This window comes from Lampetra planeri, chromosome 45 (genome assembly GCF_965212315.1).
Source record: "Lampetra planeri chromosome 45, kcLamPlan1.2.h2, whole genome shotgun sequence".
Classification (NCBI taxonomy): Eukaryota; Metazoa; Chordata; class Hyperoartia; order Petromyzontiformes; family Petromyzontidae; genus Lampetra; species Lampetra planeri.
Window position 1 is genome coordinate 2686735 of NC_136151.1, and position 27439 is coordinate 2714173.

Here is a 27439-nt window from a genome sequence, read left to right on the forward strand (position 1 = left end):
GGAACAGCTGTAATTAGAAGCCTATGAACTGCACAGAAGTCTAGCATAATTCAACCATTGTTATTGAGCCTATCTGGCTCATGTCTTCCAATCATTCCAGCCCTGGTGCCACCATCATGACCCACTCGGGCATGAAAGTCACTGAACAGCATGACTCTATCCCAAGGGGCCAATATTGCTAGCACCTGTGACGGGAGGTCATGGAAGGCATCTGACTTAACGGCCTTGCCTGCATCTCTCCACTGATGTTCATATTTGGTTGGGGCATAACCAACCACCAACATTAATTGCCGCCATTGATGGGAAGATAAGCCCACATTATCGTGGAACTCACAGCTTCTCACACCTCACCACCATTCTCCCATACCTCCATTATTTTGTTCAGAATAAGAGCCATTCCCTCTTGTTTGGTAGTTTCCTGGTGACTGGTGCCAGAACCGGTCCACCGGATCTCATGAATACCACAAAGATCCAGGCGGTACCGGTCCAGCTCCAGACAGAGGAGTGGCAGCCTCTTCGCCACAATAAGCATTCAAACATTCTAAATAGCCATTTGCAGTGGCCTTTTGCCATTTCTGGAGGAATCCCAAGGATATGGGTTGAGTCTCCTGGCGTTGCCAAATCGGTTTTGGCCAGGAAACTTTAAAGACACCTGTCCCCCCGGCACAAGTTAGTTCGATATTTTTTACGTGGTTTCGTGGTCATTGAATTGAAGTTGCAGGGGTCACTAGCCCCTTGCACCCGTCCAGAGCCCCCATGGTGGCTACGAGAACCATGAGGGTTAACAGGCTATCCTCCCCCCCCTCTCCTCCTCCCTCCTCCCCCCCAATGGCATTGTTCACAGACTCCATAGCATTATCGTCCAGCAACCACCAAGGCGGTAGGGGTTTGCTTTTTCCGGACTCTTCCTGACCCACTCACTCACCAACTCACTCACCAACTCACTTATATCCGCGCAGTGGTGCAGTTGGAAGCCAAACACAGCTCCTTCCGTAGCGGCCAACGCCCGCGCAAGTGGAGAGACAGAGGGAGACGGCGATGGTGTAGCTACAGGCGCGTTTATTGAGCCAATCACAGCCACTTGCACAGCCTCCAAGTTCCTTACCCTATTCTTCTCCACCCACTTCTCCCTCGTCCTCCTCCACCTCCCCTCCTGCCCCTCCTCCACCTCCCCTCCTGCCCCTCCTCCACCTCCTCTCCTCCCCTTGATTGACTGGAAGCGAAGATTCGAGCAGCATTTAATTTAAGGCACATTATCAAATCAGATACCCTAGAAACCGGTTAAAACCGGTTCGGAAGTACCCTCGGCAGGAATCGCGATGTTATTTCAAGCGTAAAGCAGAGCGGTAGCGGTGGGGATGGTGGTGAGCTGAGGTGATAGGGTTGGCTGCGGTGAGTTTGGTTGGTTGAGTGAGGTGGTTGGGTGAAGTGAAGTGAGAGGGTTGGGTGAGGTGGGACGGTTGGGTGAGAGAGTTGGGTGAGGTGGGATGGTTGGGTGAGGTGAGCTGAGAGGGTTGGGTGAGGTGAGGTGGGAGGGTTGGGTGAGGTGAGGTGAGAGGGGTTGGGTGAGGTGAGGTGGGATGGTTTGGTGAGAGAGTTGGGTGAGGTGGGATGGTTGGGTGAGGTGAGCTGAGAGGGTTGGGTGAGGTGAAGTGAGAGAGGGTTGGGTGAGGTGAGGTGAGAGGGGTTTGGTGAGGTGAGGTGGGACGGTTGAGTGAGAGAGTTGGGTGAGATGGTTGGGTGAGGTTCAGCACCAACCAGCTCCACAGCCTTGCCTGCGACTCACCGCAACTGTCAACCTGGTTGGAAGCCGATTCGGGAAGTTTCCCGGTGGGAATGGCGAGGGGTGGAAACGGGGCGCCATTTGTTCGCAGGTCCCTCGGCAATCTGAGCCGAGGTCACATGACTGCCCCCACCCCCCCGTCGGCTAATCAGGGCCTAGCTGCCCTGCGGTTGACGTCACAGTTAAAAGGTCACGTGATCACCCCCCCCCCCTCCACGTCGGCCAATCAGGGCCGAGCTGCCCTGCAATGAAGTCCCAGCTCAGAGGTCACGTGACATCCGGAGCCAGGCATCCAGCTGCTGTCCGATAGCCTAGAGAGAGGGGAGGGGGAGAGAGAGAGAGCACGAGCTTGTGTTTGGGCCTCCACAAGGTCGACTAAGCCTCAAATGGGTTCCCGCTGCGGATCGGTGCATGCGGTTTTAATAAGGGTCTCGATGAGCATGTGTCGCTATGGGTCTCTGTAGGTTTCTATGGGTCTCTATGGTTCTATTTGGGTCTCTGGATCTCTGTGGGTCTCTAGGAGTCTCTAGAAACATGCGTTTAGAGTATTTTTCTATAAGAATAGGCTTTACCCTTTCTGGCAATAAAACAGGAGGTGTTAAGATGTTAAAACACCAAACCGAAACCTTTTGCAAGGAATCATGTACTGCATTAACCACATATACTTTTGGCGAACGTGCAAAAATGCTCCGGAAGTATATAATGCATTGTCTTTGAAACTGATTGGTCCACACCAGAGACAGCTTTCTTTAGAGCCTAGTCTCAAACAGTGTTAGACCAGAGGACGGGAAAAGGCGAACAGCACAAATACAATGCACTATCAGGACATCGAGAGCTCGGGGTTGGCAGCTACATCATGGGATTTGGCTGCTGCTATTAACTATTCATTTCCACGTGATGATGATATCAGCCACTTCATTGGCCTATCATTTGTGATGGCCAGGTCGCTTCTGATAAAAAGAGCTACACTGCTCAGTGGGGCCTTACCTGGTAAAATAAAAAAAAAGTTTTAGTTAGGTTTGTATCTATGTAAGGCTCATCTTGCTTCCTCCTCCTCCACCCCGTTCTCCTAACCCCCGCTCCACCTTGCCACTCCCCCTCTCCTCCCCTTCTTCCCACCTTCCTGGCTTGCGTGAGTGCGGGAGGGTCCCGGGAGAGGCTGGGGTTGGTGTCGGAGCAGTGTGCCCCTCCCCTCACAGTCAGAGTCTTCACCGCGGACCCCCTGAAGGGGGCCACCACACTGAGTTCCCTCCAGGGGTCCACGTCCCCTGCACACACGGCGGAAGATAGGAGGAGGGGATCAGCAGGGGTCAGGTGCAGAGGTTCGTGGTTCGGGTCCGGTTGGCCTGCCCCGATCAATCCTGCGGATGTCGCTGTGATGCTACACACACACAGTATGGTGAGTGAGTGAGTGGGTGAATGAGTGGGTGAGTGAGTGGGTGAGTGGGTAGGTGAGTGAGTGAGTGAGTGGGTTTTTGAGTGGGTGAGTAGGTGAGTGAGTGGGTGAGTGGTTGGTGAATGCGTGGGTGAGTAGGTGAATGAGTGGGTGAGTGAGTGGGTGAGTGGATAGGTGAGTGGGTGAGTGAGTGAGTTAGTGATGGGTGAGTGAGTGGGTTAGTAGATGAGTGAGTGGGAGGGTGAGTAGGTGAATTATTTGGTGAGTTAGTGGGTGAGTAAGTGGGTGAGTGAGTGGTTGGGTTAGGGGGTGAGTAGGTGAGTGAGTGGATGAGTGTGTGAGTGGCTGAGTGAGTGGGTTAGTGATGGGTGAGTGAGTGAGTTAGTGATGGGTGAGTGAGTGGGTTAGTGATGGGTAAGAGAGTGGTTGAGTGCGTGGGTCAGTAAGTGGATGGGTGAGTGAGTGAATGGGTGGATGGGTGAGTGAGTGAGCAAGTCGGTTACTCGGTGAGTCGGTGAGTATGTGAGTGAATGTGTGAGTGCGTGAGTGGATGAGTGAGTGGGTTAGTGATGGGTGAGTGAGTGGTTGAGTGAGTTGGTGAGTGAGTGGGTGAGTGAATGGATTAGTGAGTCGGTGAGTGAGTGGACAGGTGAGTGAGTGGATGGGTGAATCAGTGAGTGAGTGGGTCGGTGGGAGAGTGAGTGAGTGGGTGAGTGAGTGGGTGAGTGAGCGGGTGAGTGAGTGGGTGGTTGGGTGAATGATTGAGCGGGTGAGTGAGTGGTTGGGTGAGTGGGTGACTGGGTGAGTGGTTGAGTGGGTAAATGAGTGAGTGGGTGAGTGAGTGCGTTAGTGATAGGTGAGTGAGTCGGCGAGTGCGTGGATGAGTGCAAGGGTGAGTAGGCGAATGATTGGCTGAGTGAGTGTGTTATTGAGTGGATGGATGGGTGGGTGAGTAGATGAGTGGGTAGGTTAGTAGATGAGTGAGTGGGTGAGTGCGAGGGTGAGTAGGTGAATGATTGGGTGAGTTAGTGGGTGAGTGAGTGGGTTATTAAGTGGATGAGTGGGTGGGTGAGTGAGTGGGTGAGTGAGTGGGTTAGTGAGTGGGTGAGTGAGTGGGTGAGTGAGTGGTTGAGTGAGTGAGTGAGCGGGTGAGTGAGTGGATGGGTGAGTGGTTGAGTGAGTGGGTGAGTGTGTGGGTTAGTGGTTGAATGAATGGTTGAGTGAGTGGGTGAGTGATAGGGTGAGTGGGTAGGTGAGTGAGTGTGTGAGTGAATGGGTGAGTTGGTGGCTAAGTGACCGATTCAATATCCCAAATGATCGGTAAGGCCCACTGAGCTCTGTAGCTCAAGGAAGTGTTTCATCATCATCACCACCACGTGAAACTCCATAGCAGCAGCCAAATAGCTATAATAAACGCATGACGTTGATTCTCAATGTGGAGGGGAAAAAAACGGAGGGACAGAGATACACCGGCTCCAAATATACAGCAGCAGGAATTGTCAGGATCGAACCCACAACCTTCTACGTACCCGGGGGAGGGAGACAACATCTACCTAGCCACCATGGCAAGCCGCAATGACCGTCCGGGGCTCACCGTTGACGAACAGCAGGCGGCTCCCCGTGGGGCGATCGCCTCCGAACATGCGATTGGTGGACTCCACTCCGCGCTCCATATCCTGCTGGGTGAGGCCGAAGGCATCGGTGCACATCGCCGCGGTCGTCTCGAGGGACAGCAGCTTGGAGAAGGGGCAGCCCTCCCGGGGGCGGCATGTCTGGACTGCTCGCGCGGTCAAGCCACGGGAAACGGGTCAGATGGTGACTCTGTCACTCCTCAGTCGGTCGCTCGCTCAATCCCTCACGCACCCACTCACTCGCTTACTCACCCAGCCACTCACCCGCTCACTCACCCAGCCACTCACCCACTCAGTCACTCGCACATTTGCTCACTCGCTCGCTCATTCATTCACACACTTGCATACTCACTCGCTCACTCATGCCCCCACTCACTCACCCACTCACCCACGCAGTGACTCATGCAGTCACTCACGTGCTCTCTTACTCGCTCGCTCGCTCACTCATTCATACACTCCACGTTCACTCACTTGCATGCTCACTCACTCACTCACGCACCCACTCACTCACGCACCCACTCACTCACCCACCCACCAAACCAAACATAAGCTGTTTGGGCAGCCCATTGTATTGCTACGTATAAAGTAGACTCTCGATTATCCAGGTGCGTTTTATCTAATTTGCGGATTAACAGCACACCTGAGATTTTGACATGAATTAATGAATCATGGATTATCCCTTAAGCCCAAATTAATAATCTAAAAACATTGTTATACATTGTTATCCTTGGATATGCTTATTAAAAGTCACATGGTGCTTAAACCGAACAAATAAGTTACTCATGGTTAATCCAAAATCCACATGATCGCCCCTACAGTACAGTAGTTGCAATATCTATACAACAGTGAGGCGGAGTTTGATTGATGTTGATTGGCGTGGCTCTGCTGCTATCATCCACTTAGTGGGCCGAGTATTCTGCTGAGCAGTAGCCAGGAAGGTGTTATTATTATCACTGAGCATGTGCATCATTGATCTCTCAATCATTTGTATTCGTTCTAAATCGAAAGATGAACAATCGAGATCGTCATTCGTGCTTTATTTTGAGTGATTTATCCGATCATTTATTTTGTGAGTTTTAATTAATGAAACTGTGCGATGGCAGATACACTGAAGGATGGTTGTTTAAAATTTAAAGGATTTTTCAAACCTGTTCACATGAGCATGTGTTTTTGTATGGACTTCTGTAATAAAGCAACATCAATATATTCTTTACTACACATTTTAGTTTGGTTTATTAACAAACAAAATGTTCTTAACTTAAAAATAATGTATCCCTATGTTAGTGGTCTAGAAGGAATGGTTATATTTTTTTTTTATTCGCCATTTTGAATTATCCCCGGCCATCTTTCCCATCATTAGCGAGGATAATCGAGACTCTACTGTACACCTGCATAGTGCCTTTCACTATCTTCATGTTACTCTATCTCTGTGTCACTCTATGTAGCTATGTCTATCTCTGTCTATAGCTATATACGTGCATCTCCACGGTGTAATACTCACGGAAGCCCAGCTCCGTACACTTCTGATAGAACCAGGGTCTCAGCTCCGACCGCTGGGGGTCACGGAGTTCAGAGATAACCCCTTGGTAGAGGTTCACCGTGCAGGGGATTCTCTTGATCAGATACCTCTGGAGAGAGAGAGATGAGAAAGGGGGGGGGGGGTGAGGAGAGTGGTAGCGAGATGTTAACTCCCTCGCCTGGTATACAGGAGGTCATGGGTTCGATCTGACCCTGACGCCTGCTGCTGTATATGTGGAGTTTGCGTGTCTCTCTCCCCGTGGTCGCGTGGATATTTCTCCGGGTCCTCCGGTTTTCCCTCTCCAGATTTGGAATCGACATCACACGTTCAGAGTATTTTGTTACTGCTGTGCATTTCCACATGATCATGATGATGATGAGCCACTTCGTTAAGCTGTCAATGGTAATATCCAGACTCTTTGGTTCTTTCAGTAAAGTCACGTAGGTATAAAATAAAATAAATCACGACGTTTCGGGTGCAACACAAGCGTCGATCATCAGGTGGGGTGCTTGTGTTGCGCCAAAAACGTCGTGATTTATTTTATTTTATACCTACGTGACTTTACCGAAAGAACCAAACAGTCTGGATTCCCGCAGTCACGAAAGCTTCAAATCAAGGGGAATATCCAGGTCGCTCCTGATAAAGAGCAATGTAGCTCAGTGGGCCTCACCTTGTAAAAAAAAAGTTGTATTAAGTTATTCATAATCAACGTTTTTGGGTTTAGATCACGTTATTTATAAATGTGTCGTAACCCTCCACCACCCGACACGGCCAATCAGTAAAAAAGTGTCACGTTGACAAAAGACAATTAGTTCACTGCTTTAGCCCACCGGTGTGTTGAAGCGTGAAACCACAACATTTACAATTTGAGTACGACGTTTCGCTGGTAATTGCATCCAGCATCATCGGGCAATTCGCCAGAAGTGAACTAATTGTCTTTTGTCAACGTGACACTTTTTTACTGATTGGCCGTGTCGGGTGGTGGAGGGTTACGACACATTTATAAATAACGCGATCTAAACCCAAAACGTTGATTATGAATAATATTGGTCGCGAAAGCGTACGTGTTAAACTGTATTAAGTTAGTTGAACAATTATCTTAATATCTTTCCGAGGCAGTTCCTTTAACGTGCTTTGCAACGTTTCATGGGTGAGTGGTGAATGAGTGAGTGGGTGAGTGAGTGGTGAGTGAGTGGGTGAGTGAGTGAGTGGGTGAGTGAGTGGGTGAGTGAGTGAGCGAGTGGTGAGTGAGTGGGTGAGTGAGTGGGTGAGTGAGTGGGTGAGTGAGTGGTGAGTGAGTGGGTGAGTGAGTAAGTGAGTGGGTGAGTGGTGAGTGGGTGGGTGAGTAAGTGAGTGAGTGAGTGGTGAGTGGGTGAGTGGGTGAGTGAGTGGGTGAGTGATGAGTGAGTGGGTGAGTGAGTGGGTGAGTAAGTGATATCTTCAATACCCCATTCTGCACGCTCGGTGCGTATATTTGGATAACAGACATATTTATGGGTTGCCCATTACATATTGCTCAATTTATTCTTGGTCTGTATTCCATTAACGATGCTTTGGCTTTTGCGCTCAACAGTAACCCTACTCCTCTGGTGTTTACAGATCACTTCACCCCCCCCCCCCCTCAAATTTATCTCCTCCCGTTCCTGTTCACCCCATTACTGCCTGTTCTAGGATTGCCGTGCCTTGGTATATTTCCATTTACTTTCTCAACAGCTCTAACTGTCCCATTGCCCACAGTGTTCCCACATTCCACGTGATCTCATTCGCCATTCTCAGCCTCTTCGTTGTTTTGGAAAATGTCCGCTTTGTTTCCTGACGGTGCCGTAGGTGCCGTAGCTGCTGCTGATGGTTTCCGGTACCAATTTTATCGACCCAATCCCCCAGTTACTCAATTGGGGACGCGGACCTTGGTTGACCCGGGCGACGTCCGAGCCGGTATTCTTGGATTCCTTTCGTCTTTTTTTCTTCACGAGCCGAATGACCGGCACCACCCTTTCTCCCGACCCTCCTCCTCCTTTTTATCCAGGCTTGGTGACTGGCCTCAGATATCCACTTGAACCGTGGACCCCCGATGTGGAGTTAATTGTCCTTATCCCCTGGCACCTGCGATTCGCACGGATGGCTACGTACGGTGCGAAAGAGGTCCAACGTACATACAGAGACTCAAGTAGCCACTCACCCACTCACTCACTCACTCACCCACTCACTCACTCACTCACCCACTCACTCACTCACCCACTCACTCACTCACTCACCCACTCACTCACTCACCCACTCACTCACTCACTCACCCACCCTCCGATGAGCACGGTTGGCTATGTACGGTGCATAAGAAGTTCAACACACGTACAAGTCCTTAGCTGCTGTGCAGTAATAAACTCTCTCTTTCCCTGTCTCTCTCTCTCTCTGCCAGGTCACAGAGGGTGGGGCAGGGAGATAGGGATCCACACACAAACTCACACAAATAAAGAAGAAATAACACAGGGTACAACCAGCGAGACGGACATATTGTGAACCTTGTTGATGTGGGTCCGGGGAGTGAACCTTGTTGGTGTGAGTCAGATGAGTGAACAAGGCGAGTGAACCTTGGTGTGAGTCAGGTGATTGAACAGGTTGAGTGAACTTTGTTGATGTGAGTCAGGTGATTTAACCTTGTTGGTGTCGGTGAGGCGAATTAACCTTGTTGATGTGGAGCAGCTAAGTGAACCTCGTTGGTGTGAGTCAGGCCAGCCAACAAGGCGAGGAAACCTTGTTGATGTGGATGAGGCGAGTGTAGGAGTTGCCGAGGGAGTCGTCGGTCATCGTGGTGCAGACGTCGGCGACGGAGGCGTCGTGTGCCTCTGCGTTGAAGGTGGTGGCCATGATGAAGACCGCGGCCAAGTTGGTGACCAAGGTGTCGACGTCGCGGGGTCTATCGGCGGCCAGGGGCACACACGACGAGAAGTCGCGACTCAGCTCGGAGAGGCGGTCGCTCTGGATCATCTTGTCGATGGTCGCGAACGCCTCGGAGACGCGGCGGAGGCACTAGGTAGGAGAGGCCGGGAGAGGCACGGGGAGAGAGAGGCAGAGAAAGAGAGAGAGACACGGAGTGAGAGACAGACACGGAGAGAGAGCGAGACACGGAGAAAGAGTGACGTGGTCAGAGAGACACGGAGAGAAAGACATGGGGAGAGCGAGACACAGGGAGAGAGAGACATGGGGAGAGATACGCGGGGGTGGGGGGGACGTGAGGTGGGAATAGAGAGATACACGAGGAGACAGAGAGATAGACTTTGAAAATATTTTATTTCAAATGGGAAGAAATTTTTAAACAAATCGACGTAAAAAAGAAACAAAGGCAGAGACCAACAGCAAGGGCTCTGAATGCCCGGCCTACCTTCTCCTTCCATATGGCTGATGTAGATGCAGAGCAACAGCTAACAATTTCACATTCAGGTGAGTCAAGCGAGACAACTGCGTCAAGGGTAGCGGAGCGCATTGCTGTGATGTCTCCTTCATTGTATTTGTGGATCGGGCATTAGCGTGGAGTTACTGACAGAGAATTACAGTAGAGAGAGATGGTGGACACTGAGGAGGGAGGGAAATCAGATCTCCCTTTCTTTTCTAGCATATGTAAGCTTCCCACACTGTGATCCATCCTGGTTAAACCCAGGTGCCATTGGTTGGCTGCTGTGCCAGGCTAGGTGCCGGGGGTCACGGGACAGACCGGCATACATTCACTTACCTAAAGTGATCCACGTTTAGCAAGCATGGCGAAGGGAAGGCATGACTGGCCGAGACGACCTGAAGCTTCGTGTGGAGCGACAGACCAGGTAGCTTCCACACAGCATTGTGCAGCCGATTAAAAGATATTGCCGCTCGACTGATTCGGAGTGAGACCTCTGCTGCCAAAACAGAGCTGGCCATAAGCCGCCGGCACAACTGTTCCATCACCAATGGGGAGCTGAGGGGCTGAAGTGTTTGATGGCACAAAATACCCAGGCAGGTGCTTAGTTTTGGTGGGGCTGATGTTAAGGCCCCACCTCTAAGTGGCACGCTGCAGGTTCAGCACCAGTGCCTCCAACTCTTTCTCAGAGTTAGCAGCAATCACCAGATCATCAACACACATACCATGGTTATATAAAAGGGGTCCATTCCTTGAGCACAAATGGGTATCTATCAGCCTCCCATTGTATCTGTACAGATAGAGATTCACTTGGTAAAACCATGGAAGGCTTCTTGAACTACGTTGTTGAAAACGATGTTAAATAATGTAGGCACCAGAGGACATCCCAGATCATCAGCATACGTAACGTGGTTGACCAATAGGGAGCCATCCCTCGACCGCACCCGGGCATCGATCAGCCACCCCAACATGCTGACGCTAAAACAAAGACAAAGATCCCCCGTTTACCCTCAACAGACTGTTGGGGCAAGTGCTGTTAGCGAGCACCGATGAAGGCCTGCACTGTGGCACACAAGGGGGTAGGTGGCCAGCACCACGGGTTCGTACCGCAGCACACTAACCGCTGTGCCACCGCTCCCCACTCACCCTCACCCTCACCACCACCCTCACTACCACCAGGTTCACAATGGCTTCCGCCTGATATCAAGCTCCTCACCTCCTTCGATCCGCCCACGATGGGGTCAGCCAGGGACCTGCCCACCGCCTGCATGCACACACACAGCCTCAGCAGCATCAGCAGCATCATCGACGGCGTCATCGGCATCATAAGTAGCAGCATCATCAGGAGCAGCATCATCAGCAACATCAGAAGCATCATCAGCATCATCATTATCAGCAGCAGCATTATCACCATCAGCATCATCAGCTTCAGGACCATCAGCAGCAGCATCATCATCATCAGAAGTAGCATTATGGTGGTAGTGGTGGTGCGAATTGTGGTGGTGTTGGTGGTTGAGGTTTTGGTTGAGTTGTTGGTGGTCGAGGTCGTGGTGGTCGTGGTGGTGGTAGTGGTGGTGGTAATGGTGGTGGAGGTGGTAGTGGAGGTGGTGGTGGTGGTGGTGATGGTGGAGGTGGTCGTGATGGTGGTAGTGGTGGTGGAGGTGGTGGTGGCGCTCACTTCGTTGAATTCGTGGAAGTCCACCTTGGCGCGAACCGGGGCGGAGGAGGCAATGGCGGCAAAGATCAGGCTCGGGAACTAGAAATACACACAGAGAGATACACACGGAGAGATACCCACGGAGAAATATACATGGGGAGATACACATGGGGAGATACAGAGACATGCGGGGAGACAGTGAGATGTTGATCACCTTAAGTATGGTAAGAGGTGTGGTGCTGTAAGTTACCCACTCACCCATCCACTCACTCACTCACCCATCCACTCACTCACTCTGTCACTCATCCACTCACTCAAAGACAACAATCCTCCATGTAGCCTGTAACAGACTGTTCTGGCAAGTGATCTTAGCGAGTAGCACCGATGAAAGCCGGAATTACACATGAGGGTGTGGGTGGCCAGCACGACGCCCGGCCGCCTCTGTCTCCCCAGTGGCGATGTTTTTACGCACCGCACCAGGTACTCATTTGAGGCTGGGTCGACCGAGGGGAGTCACAGAACCGGTTCAGATAATCGTCACTGGTGGTGGCCATGAGCGGAAATCTAACTCGGGTCACTGGGTTCGTAGCGCAGCGCACTAACTGCTATACTACTTATTTACTCACCAATCCACACACTCATCCAGTCACCCACTCGTTTACCCACTCATTCACTCCCTTTTCCAATCCCTCACTCACACAAACACCATCCTCTCTCAGAAATTTTCTTGGGAGATCATCTCTACCCAGTGCTTTTCCTGGTATCAGACTCTGGATCACTCATCGTACTTCCTCAACAGACGGCACTTCAATCAGCCACACACAGGGGCTGGCTACTCTAATATTTGAGGCACGGCAGCCCCAGCAGTCACCTTTCCCCATGATGTATGTATTTTGAACTTCTTTAATACCGTACATAGCCAACCGTAGTAATCGGATGTTATCAGGGCTGCCTTTGTCACCCCAGTGGCGATGCTTTTACACACTGCAACAGGTCCTCAGTTGAGGCTGAGTCGACCTAGTGGAGGCCCAGGACAGGTTCAAATAATCGCTACCGCTGGTGTTGGTGGCCATAAACGGGAATCGAACTCGGGTATCTGCCGGGTTCGTAGTGCAGTGCGCTAACCACCACACGATATAAACACGTGTCCACAAGCACGTACAAAACAATCCATACCACTGCTCCAATTTCAGTAACGCAGACTTTGAACTCGTAATCCCAATTTGGGGAGATGGGAGTGGAAAGTTCCAAGTTGTGGAGTGAGGAAGGCGTGCGTGTGTGTGTGCGTGTTTGTGTGTGTGTGCGCGTGTGTGTGTGCCACAGTGGTGAGCGGTAGTATAGCGGTTAGCACGTTGCGTTACAAACCCGATTATCACGGCCAACACCAGTGGCGAGTATCTGAACCGGTCCTGGGCCTCCCCTATGTCGATTCAGCCTCAAATGAGTACCTGGTGCGGTGTGTAAACATCGCCACTGGGGAGACAAAGGCGGTCGGGCGTGGTGCTGGCCACCCACCCCCTCGTGTACCGTTCCGGCCTTCATAGGTGCTCGCTAACAGCACTTGCCTCTACAGTCTGTCAAGGCTATACGGCAGATCTTTGTCTTTGTGTGTGCCACAGTGCCGGCCTTTGTTGTGGAGAGCGGTGGCCTCGCAACCAGCGCAATGCGGTATGAAAACAAGATCTGAACCGGTCCTGCACCTCCACTAGGTCGACTTGGCCTCAAATACAGCGGTCAGTAAACATCGCTACAAGGGAGACAAAGGTGGCCGCGTGTGGTGCTGGTCACCCACTCCCTACCATGCTGTGCCAACACGCAGAGGTGTTTCTACTCGCTAACAGCACTTGCCCCAACAGTCTGTTCATGGCTATACGGGGGTCTTTGTTTTTATAGTGGAGTGAGTCAGTCAGTCAGTACGTGAGTGGGTGAGTGAGTGGGTGAGTGGGTGACAGAGTGAGTGGGTGAGTGAGTGGGTGAGTGAGTGAGGTGAGTGAGTGGGTGAATGAGTGGCTGAGTAAGTGAGAGAGTGGGTGAGTGGGTGAGTGAGTGAGGTGTGTGAGTGGGTGAATGAGTGGCTGAGTGAGAGAGTGGGTGAGTGGGTGAGTGGGTGGGTGAGTGAGTAAGGTGAGTGAGTGGGTGAATGAGTGGCTGAGTGAGTGAGAGAGTGGGTGAGTGGGTGGGTGAGTGAGTGAGGTGAGTGAGTGGGTGAATGAGTGGCTAAGTGAGTGGGTGAGTGGGTAACTGGGTGAGTGAGTGATTGCATCAACGTACCACTCGTCGTGGCATCTGGGTTCAGTGCGGGTGGAATGTGGGTGGCTGAGCGGGCGAGTTGTGTTGTAATCGCATGGGGACATTTGTGTTGACCCCGACCCAGAAGAGAAAACCGCCGAACAAACACAAACTACAGAGCTGCACGTGTAGCCCACATGGCCTGTAGGGCTAAGTGTTTGGCAGCGACCAGCATCGCATCGTGACCGAGGTGGTGATGTGGCCACACGTGGGGAGTGGTGGTGCAGCCATTAGCGTGCTCCACTACGAATCCGGCAACCCGAGTTCGGTTTCCGTTCACGGCCACCAACACCAAGTGACGATTATTTGAACCAGTCCTGGGCCTCCCTAAGGTCGACTCAGCCTCAAATGAGTACGTTGGTGCGCAGTGTGTAACCATCGCCACTGGGGAGACAAAAGCGACCGGGCGTAGTGCTGGCCACCCACAGAAGGATGTGGGGCTGAATTGACTTGCTGATTACCGTTACCAGTGGTGCAAGGATTGACCTATGTGGAGGAGGCTCGTAAAGGATGCTGCTGGTCAGTTGGAGGCAGTCGACCTCCTACAACAATGGAAGGTGGAGGAGCAATGCTCATAACAATGAGCGGAGGACCGGGTGGAAAGCACAGCGTGGTGGCAAAGTGGGAAGCACAGGTGGTGCATATGCCAGCCCATGGTACATGGGTCTGCCCCGTGACCTCCTGCCAGCAGAGCCTTCCACGCATCACGTGACATCAAAGTGCATTATCATCATCATCTGGGATCCCTCGGGGATGATAATGATGATCATCCATCGACAGCGATGATGGTCAGAGTTTGTGAGTACGCAGGAACCACATATATTGTTTCAATGACAGCACGTGTGTTGTAGTTATTGATAGTTTGGAAAGCTTTGAGTGTCCCGGCTGGCCTGGGTGTATTGTCTCTTTTGTGCCCGCTTTGTCGGTTTCACGACAGCTTCTTCGAGACTCGAAGTGTCGTCGAACATCCCCCTGGTCCCTGGTGGACTCGAGCTCTCCAAGGTGAACACTCGCTCGCCGGCTACTCCCACGCTACCGGGTCGATGTTGCACTTGGTGAGGTTGCTCCAGTTGTGGATGTCCTGGTTAAAAAAATAATCATTGCCCCCTCTGGAGCATGTCCCGATCTTGGTTTTGGAGTAAAAGAGCTGAACTAGAAGGGCAAATTAGCGCGCTCTTCCTCAAGTCCCTCCTGTCACTCTTCTTCATCATCATTATCGATAGAAATCCGGCCACAAAGACGCCTCCCCTGCAAACCTCCAACTCACTTACTCACTAACATTTGTTTTTATTTACCAGGTTAGGCCCCGACTGAGCTGTATAGTTATTTTTCAGAAGGTACCCGGCCACAAGTGACAGCTCAACGAAGTGGCTTATCATCATCACGTGGAACTTCATATCAGCAGACGTGTTACGTTGATTTTGAACGCAGAGGGAAAAACAAGAGGACCCGGAGAAAATTCAACGCGACCACGGGGAGAGAGACACGCAAACTCCAAATTTACAGCAGGCATCAGGGTCGGGATCGAACCCACGATCTCCTGTATACCAGGCGAGGCACTTAACATCTCGCCGTCGTGGAGAGATGTTTGCTTTGGAAAGTCTCGAGCTGGGCATCCTGACAATGCTCCCAACCCGGCAGAGCTGCCGTCAAATGACAGCAGCCTCAATACTCGAGGATCCGGCCTGTTCAAGACCACCAATGATTGTTTGTTCGTCCTGCGAGGCCATGACAAGGATTATTACATAAGCAGCGCTGATGGAAGTTCTCAAGTGCCGATATAAGTGTCTTCCATATGCTGCCCACGTCTCTCCGTGCCGTGCAGAGAGCGTGGGGGATCGCGGCAGCGATGCAGACCACTCATTTGGCGGTCGCTCCGATGTCGTCATGGTGATTAAAGACCGAAGGCTGCGCTGGCATTTGCAACACGACAGTGAATCTCTCTCGTCGATGTCTACTCTGTGTGTGACGGGTAGCTGCCAAGATGAGGGAAATTAATACTCCACGTTCTCCGATAAGGTATCCTGGACCCTGATCGAAGGTGCAGGTGATGGAATGCTGGGAGAAGGTTATATAGACTGCACTATACACTATAATATCCATTACACTATACACTACATACTACACGATACACTATGCTACACAGGACACTATACACTACTAAACACTACACTATACACTACTATACACAACACTAATATACAATACACTACTACACACTCCACTATACACTACTATACACGACACTAATATACACTGCACTACTACACACTGCACTACTATAAACGACGCTATACACGACACCACTCTAATATATTTAAAGCAAATTTCTTTAGAACTGCTTATTGTTGCTGTTGTGATGTAACAGCCACTTGGTGGTGATGTCACGGCTGTTTGTTGTTGTTGTGGAAACTCCTCCCCCTCAACCCCCCCACCCCTCCTCCCCCAACCCCTCCTCCCCCCCACCCCCACCTTCTCACGGAGCCAGGCAGCCAGCGCCCCGGAGTAGGAGCCTCCGAAGGCGACCCAACGAGTTTCCTCGGGCAGATCGAGATCGCGTGACAGAGCGCGGATCAGCCCCACCAGGTCAGCCAGTCTGGGGCGGGGGGGGGCATGGGGGGGCATGGGAGGGGGGGGGGGAATACGGGAGAGATGTAGACACGGGGGGAGAGAGGGAGGGAGACACCTGGGCTGGAACCATGAACCCATGGAGGCCACCGCAGGGCCTCTCTCCTCATAACCTACGAGTTGCTGTTGGTCCCCTGCCTCCATTTTTCTTCTGTGACGTCACAAAAGGTCACTCGTCATCAGGGGCATCTGAGCCCTTACTGTTGGTCTCTGTTTTTGTAATTTTTCACGTTAATGTATTGATGAATTTGTATCCATTTTAAATCAAGGATTGTAAAAGTCCATGTCTCCCCCTGTGTCTCTCTCCTCGTGTGTCTCTCCCCATGGTGTCTCTCTCCCTGTGTCTCTCTCCCTGTCTCTCTCCCCATGTCTCTGCCCCGTGTCTCTTTCCCCGTGTCTCTCTCCTCGTGGTGTCTCTCTCCCCGTGTCTTTCCCCCCGTGTCTCTCTCCCCGTGTCTCTCCCCATGGTGTCTCTCTCCCCAAGGTGTCTCTCCCCCCTTGTTTCTCTCCCCATAGTGTATCTAACACCGTGTCTCTCCTTATCTCTCTGTCTTCCCAACCTCCAATTTTCCCACCCAATATTCTTCCTCCTCATTCTCCACTCGATCCATCTCCCGCCTCCGCCAAACCCCCCCACCCCAGCCCGGCCGCCTTTGTCTCCCCCACCCCCCCTCTCCACCCGCACGTTTACTCACGCCTGGCGCACTCTGAGGAAGGGCAGCACCGAGTCCGCGGCTCCCTCGGGGAGAGTGCTCTGTCCATAGAAGCGGTGTTCGGCTGCCACCACCATCGCTCCCATACGCTCGGCCAACTCCACGTGGGAGCCTGGGAGAAACGGGGAGAAGAGGAGAGAGAGAGACACGGGGAGAATAAGAGATTCGGTGAGAGGGACATGGGGAGACAGAGAGAGAGAGACATGCATCTAAATTATTTTTGCTGCTAGAAATTCCCAGGTGATGATGATGATGATGTCAGCCACTGCGTTGAGCTGCTATCATTTGTGACCGACCAGGTCGCTTCTGAGAAGGAAGCTACACAGCTCAGTGGGGCCTTACACCTGGCACAAATAGAAATAAGTAATATATAAAATACTTTTTTTAAATACGCTTGAATGAAATGTACCGTACTCGTAATGGCAGAACTCCACGACTCCAGGAAGTGGCCCCGAAGCTTGCCATAACGTAAGGGACCGTGTTGATTTACAGCCAACGTCAGTTGAGCGTGGACAATTAGACCCAAGCCGAAACATAACATATAAAAAGAATGTTTAAAATTTTCTTATTATTTTTTTGATAGAATATAGTATTTTCATGAGTGTGACATAAGTATACCAAGTTTGCAGTCGATACCACATTGGCAAGTGGGTAAAATTTAGTTACAAGATTTGAGGATACAACAACAACAGAGTGAGTTAAATAAAAGCGTGTAATAAAAATAGTTAGCGGTGTGTAGTAAACATCGCCACTGGGGAGACAAAGGCGGCCGGGCGTGGCGCTGGCCACCCACCCCCTCGTGTGCCACAGTGCCGGCCTTAATAGGCGCTGCTGCTATTTGCTAGTAACAGCACTTGGCCGCAACATTCTGTTGCAGGCAACACGTGGGGATATTTGTCTTTGTTGAAGAGTTGTGTGTGTGTAGAGGTGATTGCCACTCACAATTCAATAGCCCTGCAGTACCACTGGGTGTCAACAGGGTGCAGCAGCGTTACCTCAAGGGGGAAATGCCATGGGTCAAACCAGAGGTCGCAACCGGGTACCCGATACCCGTACCCTCCCCGATACCCGGCTACCCATACCCGGCTGGGTACGGGTACGGGTACCGTTTGCGACCCTGGTGCGGCCGGGTACGGGTAGGCCGTGAGTCACTGGTGAGTAACCGTTTGTCACTCATTTCGGGTAAGGTACGGGTAGGGAACGAGTACCCGTACCCGGCCGGGAACGGGTACCCATTTGCGACCCTGGTGCGGCTGGGTACGGGTAAGGAATCAAAACCCGTTTGCGACCTCTGCTGAGAGCACTGGCTCAGTTATCTCCACACGAAGACTGAAGCCCGGGCTGCAGACAGGACCCTGGACTCCACGCTCTACAGTCCTTCTAAGGGCTGGACCTCAGTGAGGCCAGTGGTCAGGGGGAGAATTGGTCCCTGATAGATATGACCCTGGATCCAAGCTCTACAGCCCTTCTAAGGGCTGGAGCTCAGTGAGGCCAGTGGTCCAGACCCACGGACCAAGTGGTCGGGTCAGTCAGCCTCTCCTAAGTCCCAGCCGGAGGACATTAGGCTAACGGGTCACCAGTGTTAGGTCCCACCCAGTCCGGAGGCCATACCTACCCAGGTATCGGGTAAGGGGATCGTCATACTCCTTGTGTGTTAGGGATCGTGTCGAAGAAAATACAATAAATATAGTGTGCCTCATAAAGAAGTTTATTCGTCAATAATTACAACACTACATGTGTGTGTGTATATATAGACTGGTACCGAGGAGGACGTTGTATTTGCTGAGTGGATTCTCTCCGCCGATGAAGAGGAAGACGGGACTACCCGGACCTTCCCAGTAGCGGTTATCGACCCAGAACCTCTACACACACACACGAAGAGATGGGGGGGGGGGGGGGGTACGACAGCGGGTTCTCAACCTTTTGTTGGCTTACTGTGTAGACCTCCTCGTTGTTGAATTGAGTTTTTACTGAGTAGTTACCCCCCCTCCTTTGTCTGACCCAATACGGTTCTGAGAAAACAATGTATGCGTCCATAACAGAGTTTTTTGTTGGGTTAGATCACGTAAATATTGATGTACACTATACACTACACTATTATACACTGCACTATATACTACTATACACTGTACTATACACCACACTACTATACACTACACTACTATACACAATACACTGCACTACACTACTATAGACTACACTATACACGACACTACTATGCACTACACTAAACGCTACACTCCTATACACTCCACTATACACTACACTACTATACACTACACTATTGTAGGGCTGTTACAGAGAGCCCGTTATGCATGGCAGCCTATGGTAAACAAGCACAGTGGGCGGGGCTACGTCAGTGCACGGGCAGGTGCCCTCTACGACGTCCGCGCTTCGGACGTTACGATCCCCCGGGGCCCCACCCCTCAGGGAGGGGGGTGTATAAAAGGGGAATGTATCGGGGGGCTCGGGAGTGATGTTTAGCTAAAGAAGAGGAGGCGGAAGACGTCTGAGATAGAGCCCTGGACTCCCCCTGGTACGCCGTCCTTATCAGGACCGCGCAGGCTCGAGCCAGTGGCGTGGTACCAGAGCCAGTGCTGGTCTGGACTCTGGGTACCGGGCCCGACTGACCAGTGTCGGGCCAAGATAGCCTCCCCTAGCCCATTAGTGGAGGACTCAGAGGCAGGCTAAGGTTAGCCTAGAGGTGTGTCCTCAGATAGACGGGTGAGGGGGCCGATACCCCCTCAATTGTGTATGTCACAAAGTTGGTATTCAAATAAACAAGTGTGCCTCCAACTCCGGTGTCAACGAGTCATAAGCGTTACTACACTATTATACACTACAATATACTACACTATTGTACAATACTCTATACACGACAACAATTAGCTAGGTTGGCTATGTACGGTGCGAAAATAGTTCAACATACATGCATACACTACACATACACTGTGTGTGTGTAAGTCTGTGTGGACTCCCAGGTAGGGTGCAGCAATGTTGTTGGCTAAGCGCCAGGTCGAGGCCTTCCTGGGCTGCAGCCTGCCGCTGCGGCCTGGATTGGTGCCTCTTAGTCGGCTTGGCATTAGGCAAGCTCGGCGTTGCCTCCACAGGCGCCGTGGTGGCTCAGAGATGTTAACTACCTCACCTGGTATACATGAGGTAGTGTGTTTGTTCCCAAACCTGACCACCTGTTGTACATTTAGAGTCTGTGTCTCTGTCTCTCTCGCTTCCCGTGGTCATGTCGATTTTACTTCGGACTTCTGGTTTTTCCCTCCACATTTAGAATCGAAATCACCACGCATTTAGAGTATTTGGCTGCTAGTATACATTTCCACGCAATAAGCTACTTCGTTGAGCGGCTGTCATTAGCGGTGGCCAGGTCGCTTCTGAAAAAAAATATCTATACAGCTCAGTGGGCCTTACCTTGTAAAATAAAAATAGTTGAATATTAGTCTGGGTCTACGTATCAATATGGGTCTCAATGGGTCTATATGTATCTATATGGGTGTCTATGTTTCTCTGTGGTTCTTTACGTGTCTATATGGGTCTCTGTGGCTTTATGGGTCTCTATGGATATCTGTGCGTTCAGAATATTTGGATGCTGCTATAAATGTCCACACGATGATGATATCAGCCACTTGGGTGAGCGTATCCTTTGTGATGGCCAGGTCGCTTCTCAAAAAGAGCTTAAAACATCTCAGTGGCACCTAACACCTGGTACAAATGTAAAGACTGAAGAAAACAACAGACCACTTCCCTGACACGGTACGCGTGCAAACGGACAGTCAAGAAGTGCGTTAATGGCCTCTGATTATTGCAGAGAGGCCTCAAAGAGGAATCGGTTAGGGCCAGAGAATTTAACTGATTGGTCGAGAAATTCAAATGTAAAAGGCGGGAAAACGAGGGTGGACTGCTGGGGGTTAACGGTTGCCGACCGTTGGAGAAGGAGGACGGGAATTGGCTGAGTGAAATGGGGGTGAGCGGAACCTTCCAGAAAGGGGGCTCAAGCAGTGCCGGATGATCTGAGTAGCAAAAGTAGCTACAAATGCTACGGGCCCCGCACTTTCAAGGGCCCCACGCTAAATGCTTTCAAGCTATTAATTCCGTTTCAGTGATTCTGCACTTGCTCTATTACTATAGTACTATACAGCCTTTAACTTTTACGAACGACTGGGTGTTTAAGTTTAGCGATTTGTCGTATTATCTGGCTGTATAGCAAATGAAAAAATACAATTACTTCACTGTGCAAGTTAAAATTTGTGTTTTAATATGTATGTGTATTATTTTTTTAGGGCCCCTTTATAACATTTGCTACAGGCGCCGCACTATCTTCATTCGGCACTGGGCTCGAGGGATATCAAAGGGGGAGAGCATGTGGGGAGGGGACGACTTGGAGAGGAGACGAAGTTCGAGCGTCAAGAACCGAAGCCCGGGCCCAGGTGTTTAGCTTTGCGGGTCCGCAACAAAGGCTATTATTGAAGCAAGAACGTATGTTGGTGTTAAGACACAAATAATAAAATAACTACCGTTCGTAATTTTAGTTGACATTTTGTTTGTATTGTTGAATACAAAAAAGTTTCGCGATTTCTATTGTTTTTGTCATTGACACTTGTTTCAAATTGTCAATTATATTGTTTATATATCGTTATTTTCACTGGCCTTTTCACTTATTTTTGCATGTATTCACTTACTTGGTTGTTTTTATTTTTATCTTTTTGGTTTTCCTGCCTTCGCCGCAAAATCTTTTTTATTTTAACAATTTTTCCCATTTATTTACTTCATTGTTATTTAATTGTTTTTAATCTCATCCGCTGATCTTCATTTCATTCACCACAGCGCCTTAACCAAGGCACTGAACAGAGAATCAGCAGCAAGGGTGAAGTAACACCCAGACAGCCCCCGAGATAACTAACGAACGTCCCTCACTTGCAAACATCTTGCGCTGACGAGATGTCCATGAAGGTACATGTGGAGGTACATGTGGGGGGTACGTCTGGGGGTACGTGTGGAGGTTGTGGTACGTGTGGGGGTACGTGTGGGTGTACTGTGGGGTGTGTGGTACGTGTGGAGGTACGTCTGAACGTAAGTGTGGTGGTACGTGTGGTGGGTACTTGTGGTGGGTACGTGTGGAGGTTGTGGTAGGTGTGTTGGTACGTGTAAGAGTACGTGTGGAGGTTGTGCTACATGTGGTGGTACCTGTTGGATGGTGCGGTTGTTGTTTTTGTCGAAGTGGTCGAGAGGCTGCTCCATGAACTGCGGCTGCAACACAAATACAAAGATCCAGCGCCCCGTGTAGCCCACACAGACTGTTAAGGCAAGTGCTGTCAGCGAGTATCAGATCAGAATCGGAATCTTGTATTTGTAGTGACTGGGAATGTCATTGTGTGGTGCCGGGCCTACGAGGCCACGGCGGGATGTCTACTGTTGTGTGTACACCCCGGATTTCGAAAAGTGTATTGGTTTAGCCATGTTTGTTGTAGTACAGCGTTAGACTGATGGCCTTAATCTAAGTTGTCTTGTGGTTGTTGTTGTTGTTGTTTGACTTGCATCCCACTGGGATTTTTGCACACAGCGTTGGGGTAACGGTGCTTTTTCTGCAACATTTTGCTGTCTTTTCTTGGATTTTCTGTTTGCACTCAGTCACATATATTCAATTTAAGATGTTTTCTTGTTCACGTTTTTGTTTTTTTGTTTGTTGCGGTTGCACCCGATTCAAGAGCCGAATGGCTCATAGGGCTCTACCTAATAAATGAAACTTGAAAATGAAAATGAAAACTAGTACCAGCCCTAGTGGGGGCTTCGGTGAGCGCTGGTTAAGCGCGGTAGCACCACGCACAGCGTACGGTGCGGGCTCCGTTGAGAGAGCGAGAGAGTGTCAGCCAGCTGGGGTTATGTTGGGGGCATAATACTCTGGCTGACCTGGGGACATGTGACTGAATGATACTGGAGGGGGGGCCACCGGTGGAGGGGGCCAATGGGTGGTCACGTGGCCCGGGAAGAACTCTCGGGAGCCTTCGGGCAAGGGCGAGAGAGATCGAGAAGGTGGGCGGGGCGAGAGGCGGAGCCAGCCCCAGCCCTATATTAAGGGGGCCCTTACTCCTGGAGAGGCAGGAGATCCACGTCAAACTTGAAGAAGCCTCCAGCCACGCGGTCCGGGACCCAGCTTGTGGTCTGGACCGGGAAAGTGGAACCGTGTCTAGTTCCGCCGTAGCATGGTTAGTTGGGTGGTCACCACCCGAGGATATGTTGTGTTAATAGCCCTGGAGTATGTTGTGTTTATAGCCTGAAGTATGTTGTGCTAAGAGTTTAATAAAAGTGTTGCTCCTAAAACAACGTCTGCGACCCAGTTGGACTCACTACATATTTATACTGCACCAGGAGGAATCAAATTGGCTATGAAGCTCTTTTTGTCACAAATGTCCTGTAGGGTGCACGAGATAAGAACGTTACAACAGTACAAAAACATGATAGTGGTGCAATGTACAAGAAAGGTAAACAGATCACACAAATGAAACTGAACCATCCTCATCCTACCAATAGCGGAGCCAGGATTTTCAGGTAGGGGGGGGCAACCCCTCCAGCAATGAAAAATGATAGGAGTTGTTAGTAAGTAAGGACTTGTCCCTTGCTTTTTATTCGACGCGTGTGCGGCGATGGCGCAGCCATCGATCGAGGGTCGAATTCGAACCGTGTGTGATCGGCATCGCGCTCGCTGAAGGTGAATGCCTTCAGGGAAGTCGTGTACTGTATACGCAACTGTGCACAATTCTGTGAGTCACTTATAACTGCTTTGCCGTTACTTATTGTCAGTTATGGACTCAGACTCTTGTCCTATCATCTCATAGAGTCCCTGGCACGTAATACTATGCTACACAGTGGCAGTGGGGGTCGCAAAATGCCGATTTATTACTAATAAACCCCAATGATTCGATTGAAATTAGGGATTTCAATCGGATAATTGGGGGGTGCTCGTGCCACCCCTCCCCCACTGGCTCCGCCAGTGCATCCTACCAGGCGACCTGGTGATGATGAGAGACAGACGCAAACTCCAAATATACAGCAGCAGCACGCATTTCAGGGTCGGGATCGAACTCCCGACCTCCAGTATACCAGGCGAGGTCGATAACATCACAGCACCGAGTATCAGAACCTACGAAGGCCGGCACGGCGCACGAGGAGGTGGTGGCCAGCACCACGCCTGTCCGCCTTTGTATCTCCAGTGGCGATAATTACTACACACCACTGAAACCAGGTGCTCATCTGAGGCCAAGTCGACCTAAGGGAGGCCTAGGGACCGGTTCAGATAATCACCCCCTGCTGGTGTTGGTGTCCGTGAGTGGGACTCGAACTCGGGTCACTGCCATGTTCGTAGCGGGTGAGTCAGTGGATGCGTGAGTGGGTGAGTGGATGGGTTAGTGAGTGTATGGGTGAGTGGGTAAGTCAGTGGATGGGTGAGCGGGTGAGTGAGTGGATGGGTGAGTCAGTGGATGGGTGAGTGGGTGAGTAAGTGGATGGGTGAGCGGGTGGATGGATGAGGTTGATGGGTGAGCGGTTGAGTGAGTGGATGTATGGGTGAGTGAGTGGATGGATGAGTGAGGGCATGGGTGAGCGGATGAGTGAGCGGATGAGTGAGTGTGCCCTGGGTCTTTCTCTCTCTCTCAGGGAGTTCAATATTGATGAATGATGATGGTGGTTGCGATCATCACGGTGCTGTGAGGTCATGCCCTCATGATGACCTGATGACCTCTGGCCCCCGAGCATCTGCGTACCGGAATCTGGGGCAGTCCATCGGAATCCATTTCCGGGGTCAGACTTTTCAGGCTCAGGTCCTCAGGCAGGCGGGACTGGCGATTATACAGCAGCCTCTGCTTGAGCTCCCGGGCGTAATGCGTGCCTGTGGTGAAGTTCGGGTTGAGTTACTCTCTTACCTGCACACTCACTTGCCAACTCCCTTTCCCACCCACTCACTCACTGACCCACATACCCACTGACCCACACACCCACTCACACCCCAATCATTCACCCACCCACCTACGAACCCTCAGCATGTGTGTATGTTGAACTTCGTTTGCACCATATGTAGCCAACCGTTATAATTATAATTGGAGGTGTCAGTCGCTCACCCACTCACTCACTCACCTGCTCAATCAGACTTGGGGCAAGTGGTGTTAGCGAGCAACTATGAAGACCAGCACGGCACACGAGGCGGTGGGTGGCTAGTTTCACGCCAGACCGCCTTTGTTTCCTCAGTGGCGATGTTTACACACCGCACCAGGTACTCATTTGAGACTGAGTCGACATAGGGGAGGCCGAGGACGGGTTCAGATAATCGTCACTGATGTTGGCCGTGAGCGGGAATCGAACTCGGGTAGCCAAGTTCGTAGGGCAGCGCGCTAACCGCTACACTACCGCTCCCCACCCACTCACTCAATCACACACTTACCCACTCACTCACCCTCCCACTGACCTACTCATCCACTCATGTATTCACTCACCTACTCACTCACTCACCTACTCAGCCACCAATCCACTCACCCACTCTCTCACCCACCCACTATCCAACTGACCTGCTCACTCACCTACTCACCAACTCAATGGCTTGCTCACTCAGCCACTCAATCACCGACTCACAAACTCACTCACCTACTGACCGACTCACTCACCTGCTCACTCACTCACCAACCCATTCACACGTTTACCCACTCACTCACTCACCCACTCACTTACTCATCCACTCACTTAGCCACTCACCCATCCACTCACCCACCCACGTACCCACCCACTCACTCACCTACTCACTTAATTAGCCACTCACCAATCCACTCACCCACCCACGTACCCACTCACTCACTCACCCACTCACTCACCCACCCACTCACCCACTCACTCACCCTCGGTGAGTGAGGCTTCCCCTCTCTGGGTTGACTCGGAGAGGACGAGGAGGAGGAGGACGAGGAGGAGGCCAGAAACCTTCATCCTGGATCTCTCTGGATCCGTGTGAGTCGCTGTGTCAGTCTTAATTTTTGGTTATTTTTTAAGTTATTATTTTATCTTTAGACGTGACTTAACCGAAAGAACCAAAGAATAATCGCTGTGTCAGTCTTTGTGTGAGTCTGTATGTGTGACTCTCTTTGTGTATGTCCCTGGATGGGTCTGTGTGGGTCTGTGAGTCTATCGGTGTATATGTATGAGTAGGCGTGTCCATGGGCGTGTCTCTGTGTGAGTCTCTGTGTCTCTGTGTGAGTCTCTATGTGAGTCACTGGGTCTCTGTGCGAGTTTCGATGTGTCTCTGTGTGAGTCTATATGTGAGTCTGTGTACCTTTGTGTGATTCTCTGTGAATATCGATGTGGCTCTGTGTGAGTCTCGATGTGTCTCTGTGTGAGTGTCTATGTGAGTCACTGGGTCTCTGTGTGAGTCTCGATGTGTCTCTGTGTGAGTCTCTGTGTGAGTCTCTATGTGAGTCTCTCAGGCTCTCTACCTGAGTTTATATGTGAGTCGGTGTGTGTCTCTGTGTCTGGGTGAGTCTCTCTCTCCTTTCCGTCTTTGTCATCCCGTGTTTACCCCACGCTGGACTTGGCATGAGTCCAGTAAACATTCACGGAGTTTCGCCGCGTAACTTCTCAAAGTGTACCCAGTGACTCCTTCTCAGAGTGTATCCAGTGAATCTCAAGTTACCCACTGACCCACCAACTAGCACACGAACCTACTCAACCACCCACTCACTCACCTGCTCACTTACCTACTCGACTCACACCCACTCACTGACCCACTCACCGACCCACCCACGCACTCACTCACCCACTTACTCACCAACTCACTCGTCAACTCATTAAACTGCTCACTCACCCGCTCACTCATCCCCCTCTTGCATTGCAGCAGTGAGGTCAGGGCATCAACCAGTTGAGCTCTCCAGCTCTCTGTCTCTCTGCGTGTCCCGAGAAAGGGACATCGCCCGGAACGTCGCCGATCATGTATTTCCCCTTTTTAAGGCCAAAGACAAAGCCTACTCCCCTCGCCGTGTAGCTCACGTGAGCTGTCGGGGCAAGTGCTGTTAGCGAGCACCTATGAAGGCCGGCACGACACCACGCATGGCCGCCTTTGTCTCCCCAGTAACGATGTTTACTGCACACCGCACCAGGTACTCGTTTAAGGCTGAGGACCGGTTCAGATGATCGTCACCAGTGGTTGTCGGTGGCCGTGAGCGGGAATCGAACTCGGGCCCCGCTGGGTTCGGAGCGCAGCGAAGCGCTAACCGTTGCGCCACAGCTCCCCAGACCCCACACAGGGGGACGTGAGGTGAAGTGGAGCTCTCGGTCCCATAACCGGTGCCCCTCCCTCTCTTTCCCCTTCACTCCCTTACCCCCTCATCATCCCCCCTCACCTCCTTCCCCCCACCACCCCTCACCCCCTTGACCCCACCCCCCATCCCCACTCACC

The 27439-nt window shown here is 51.2% G+C and overlaps 1 protein-coding gene across 1 annotated transcript; it reads right to left on the bottom strand.

The window, feature by feature from the left end:
* Positions 1-1042: 1042 nt before the first annotated feature.
* Positions 1043-26444, bottom strand: LOC144732997 (thymus-specific serine protease-like). Its single transcript, XM_078614676.1, has 13 exons — positions 25893-26444; positions 24771-24895; positions 22198-22260; positions 18764-18863; positions 16984-17113; positions 16133-16256; positions 11393-11470; positions 10931-10978; positions 9078-9353; positions 6312-6438; positions 4774-4956; positions 2903-3051; positions 1043-2094 (listed from the first exon to the last, which is right to left on the bottom strand). Exons 1-13 carry the CDS (start codon positions 25975-25977, stop codon positions 2044-2046), a joined length of 1539 nt encoding a protein of 512 aa, XP_078470802.1. The 5' UTR covers positions 25978-26444; the 3' UTR covers positions 1043-2043.
* Positions 26445-27439: the final 995 nt, after the last annotated feature.

Bases quoted from the DNA above. Each gene is read 5' to 3' on its own strand.
- LOC144732997 (XM_078614676.1), bottom strand. From the start codon at position 25,977: ATGAAGGTTTCTGGCCTCCTCCTCGTCCTCCTCCTCCTCGTCCTCTCC. The intron at 17,114-18,763 runs GTACCAGTCTAT...CGTTTCTCCCAG, and splicing joins CAAATACAACGTCCTCCTCG to GCTCCCACGTGGAGTTGGCC. The intron at 4,957-6,311 runs GTGAGTATTACA...CCGCGCGAGCAG, and splicing joins GTGTACGGAGCTGGGCTTCC to TCCAGACATGCCGCCCCCGG.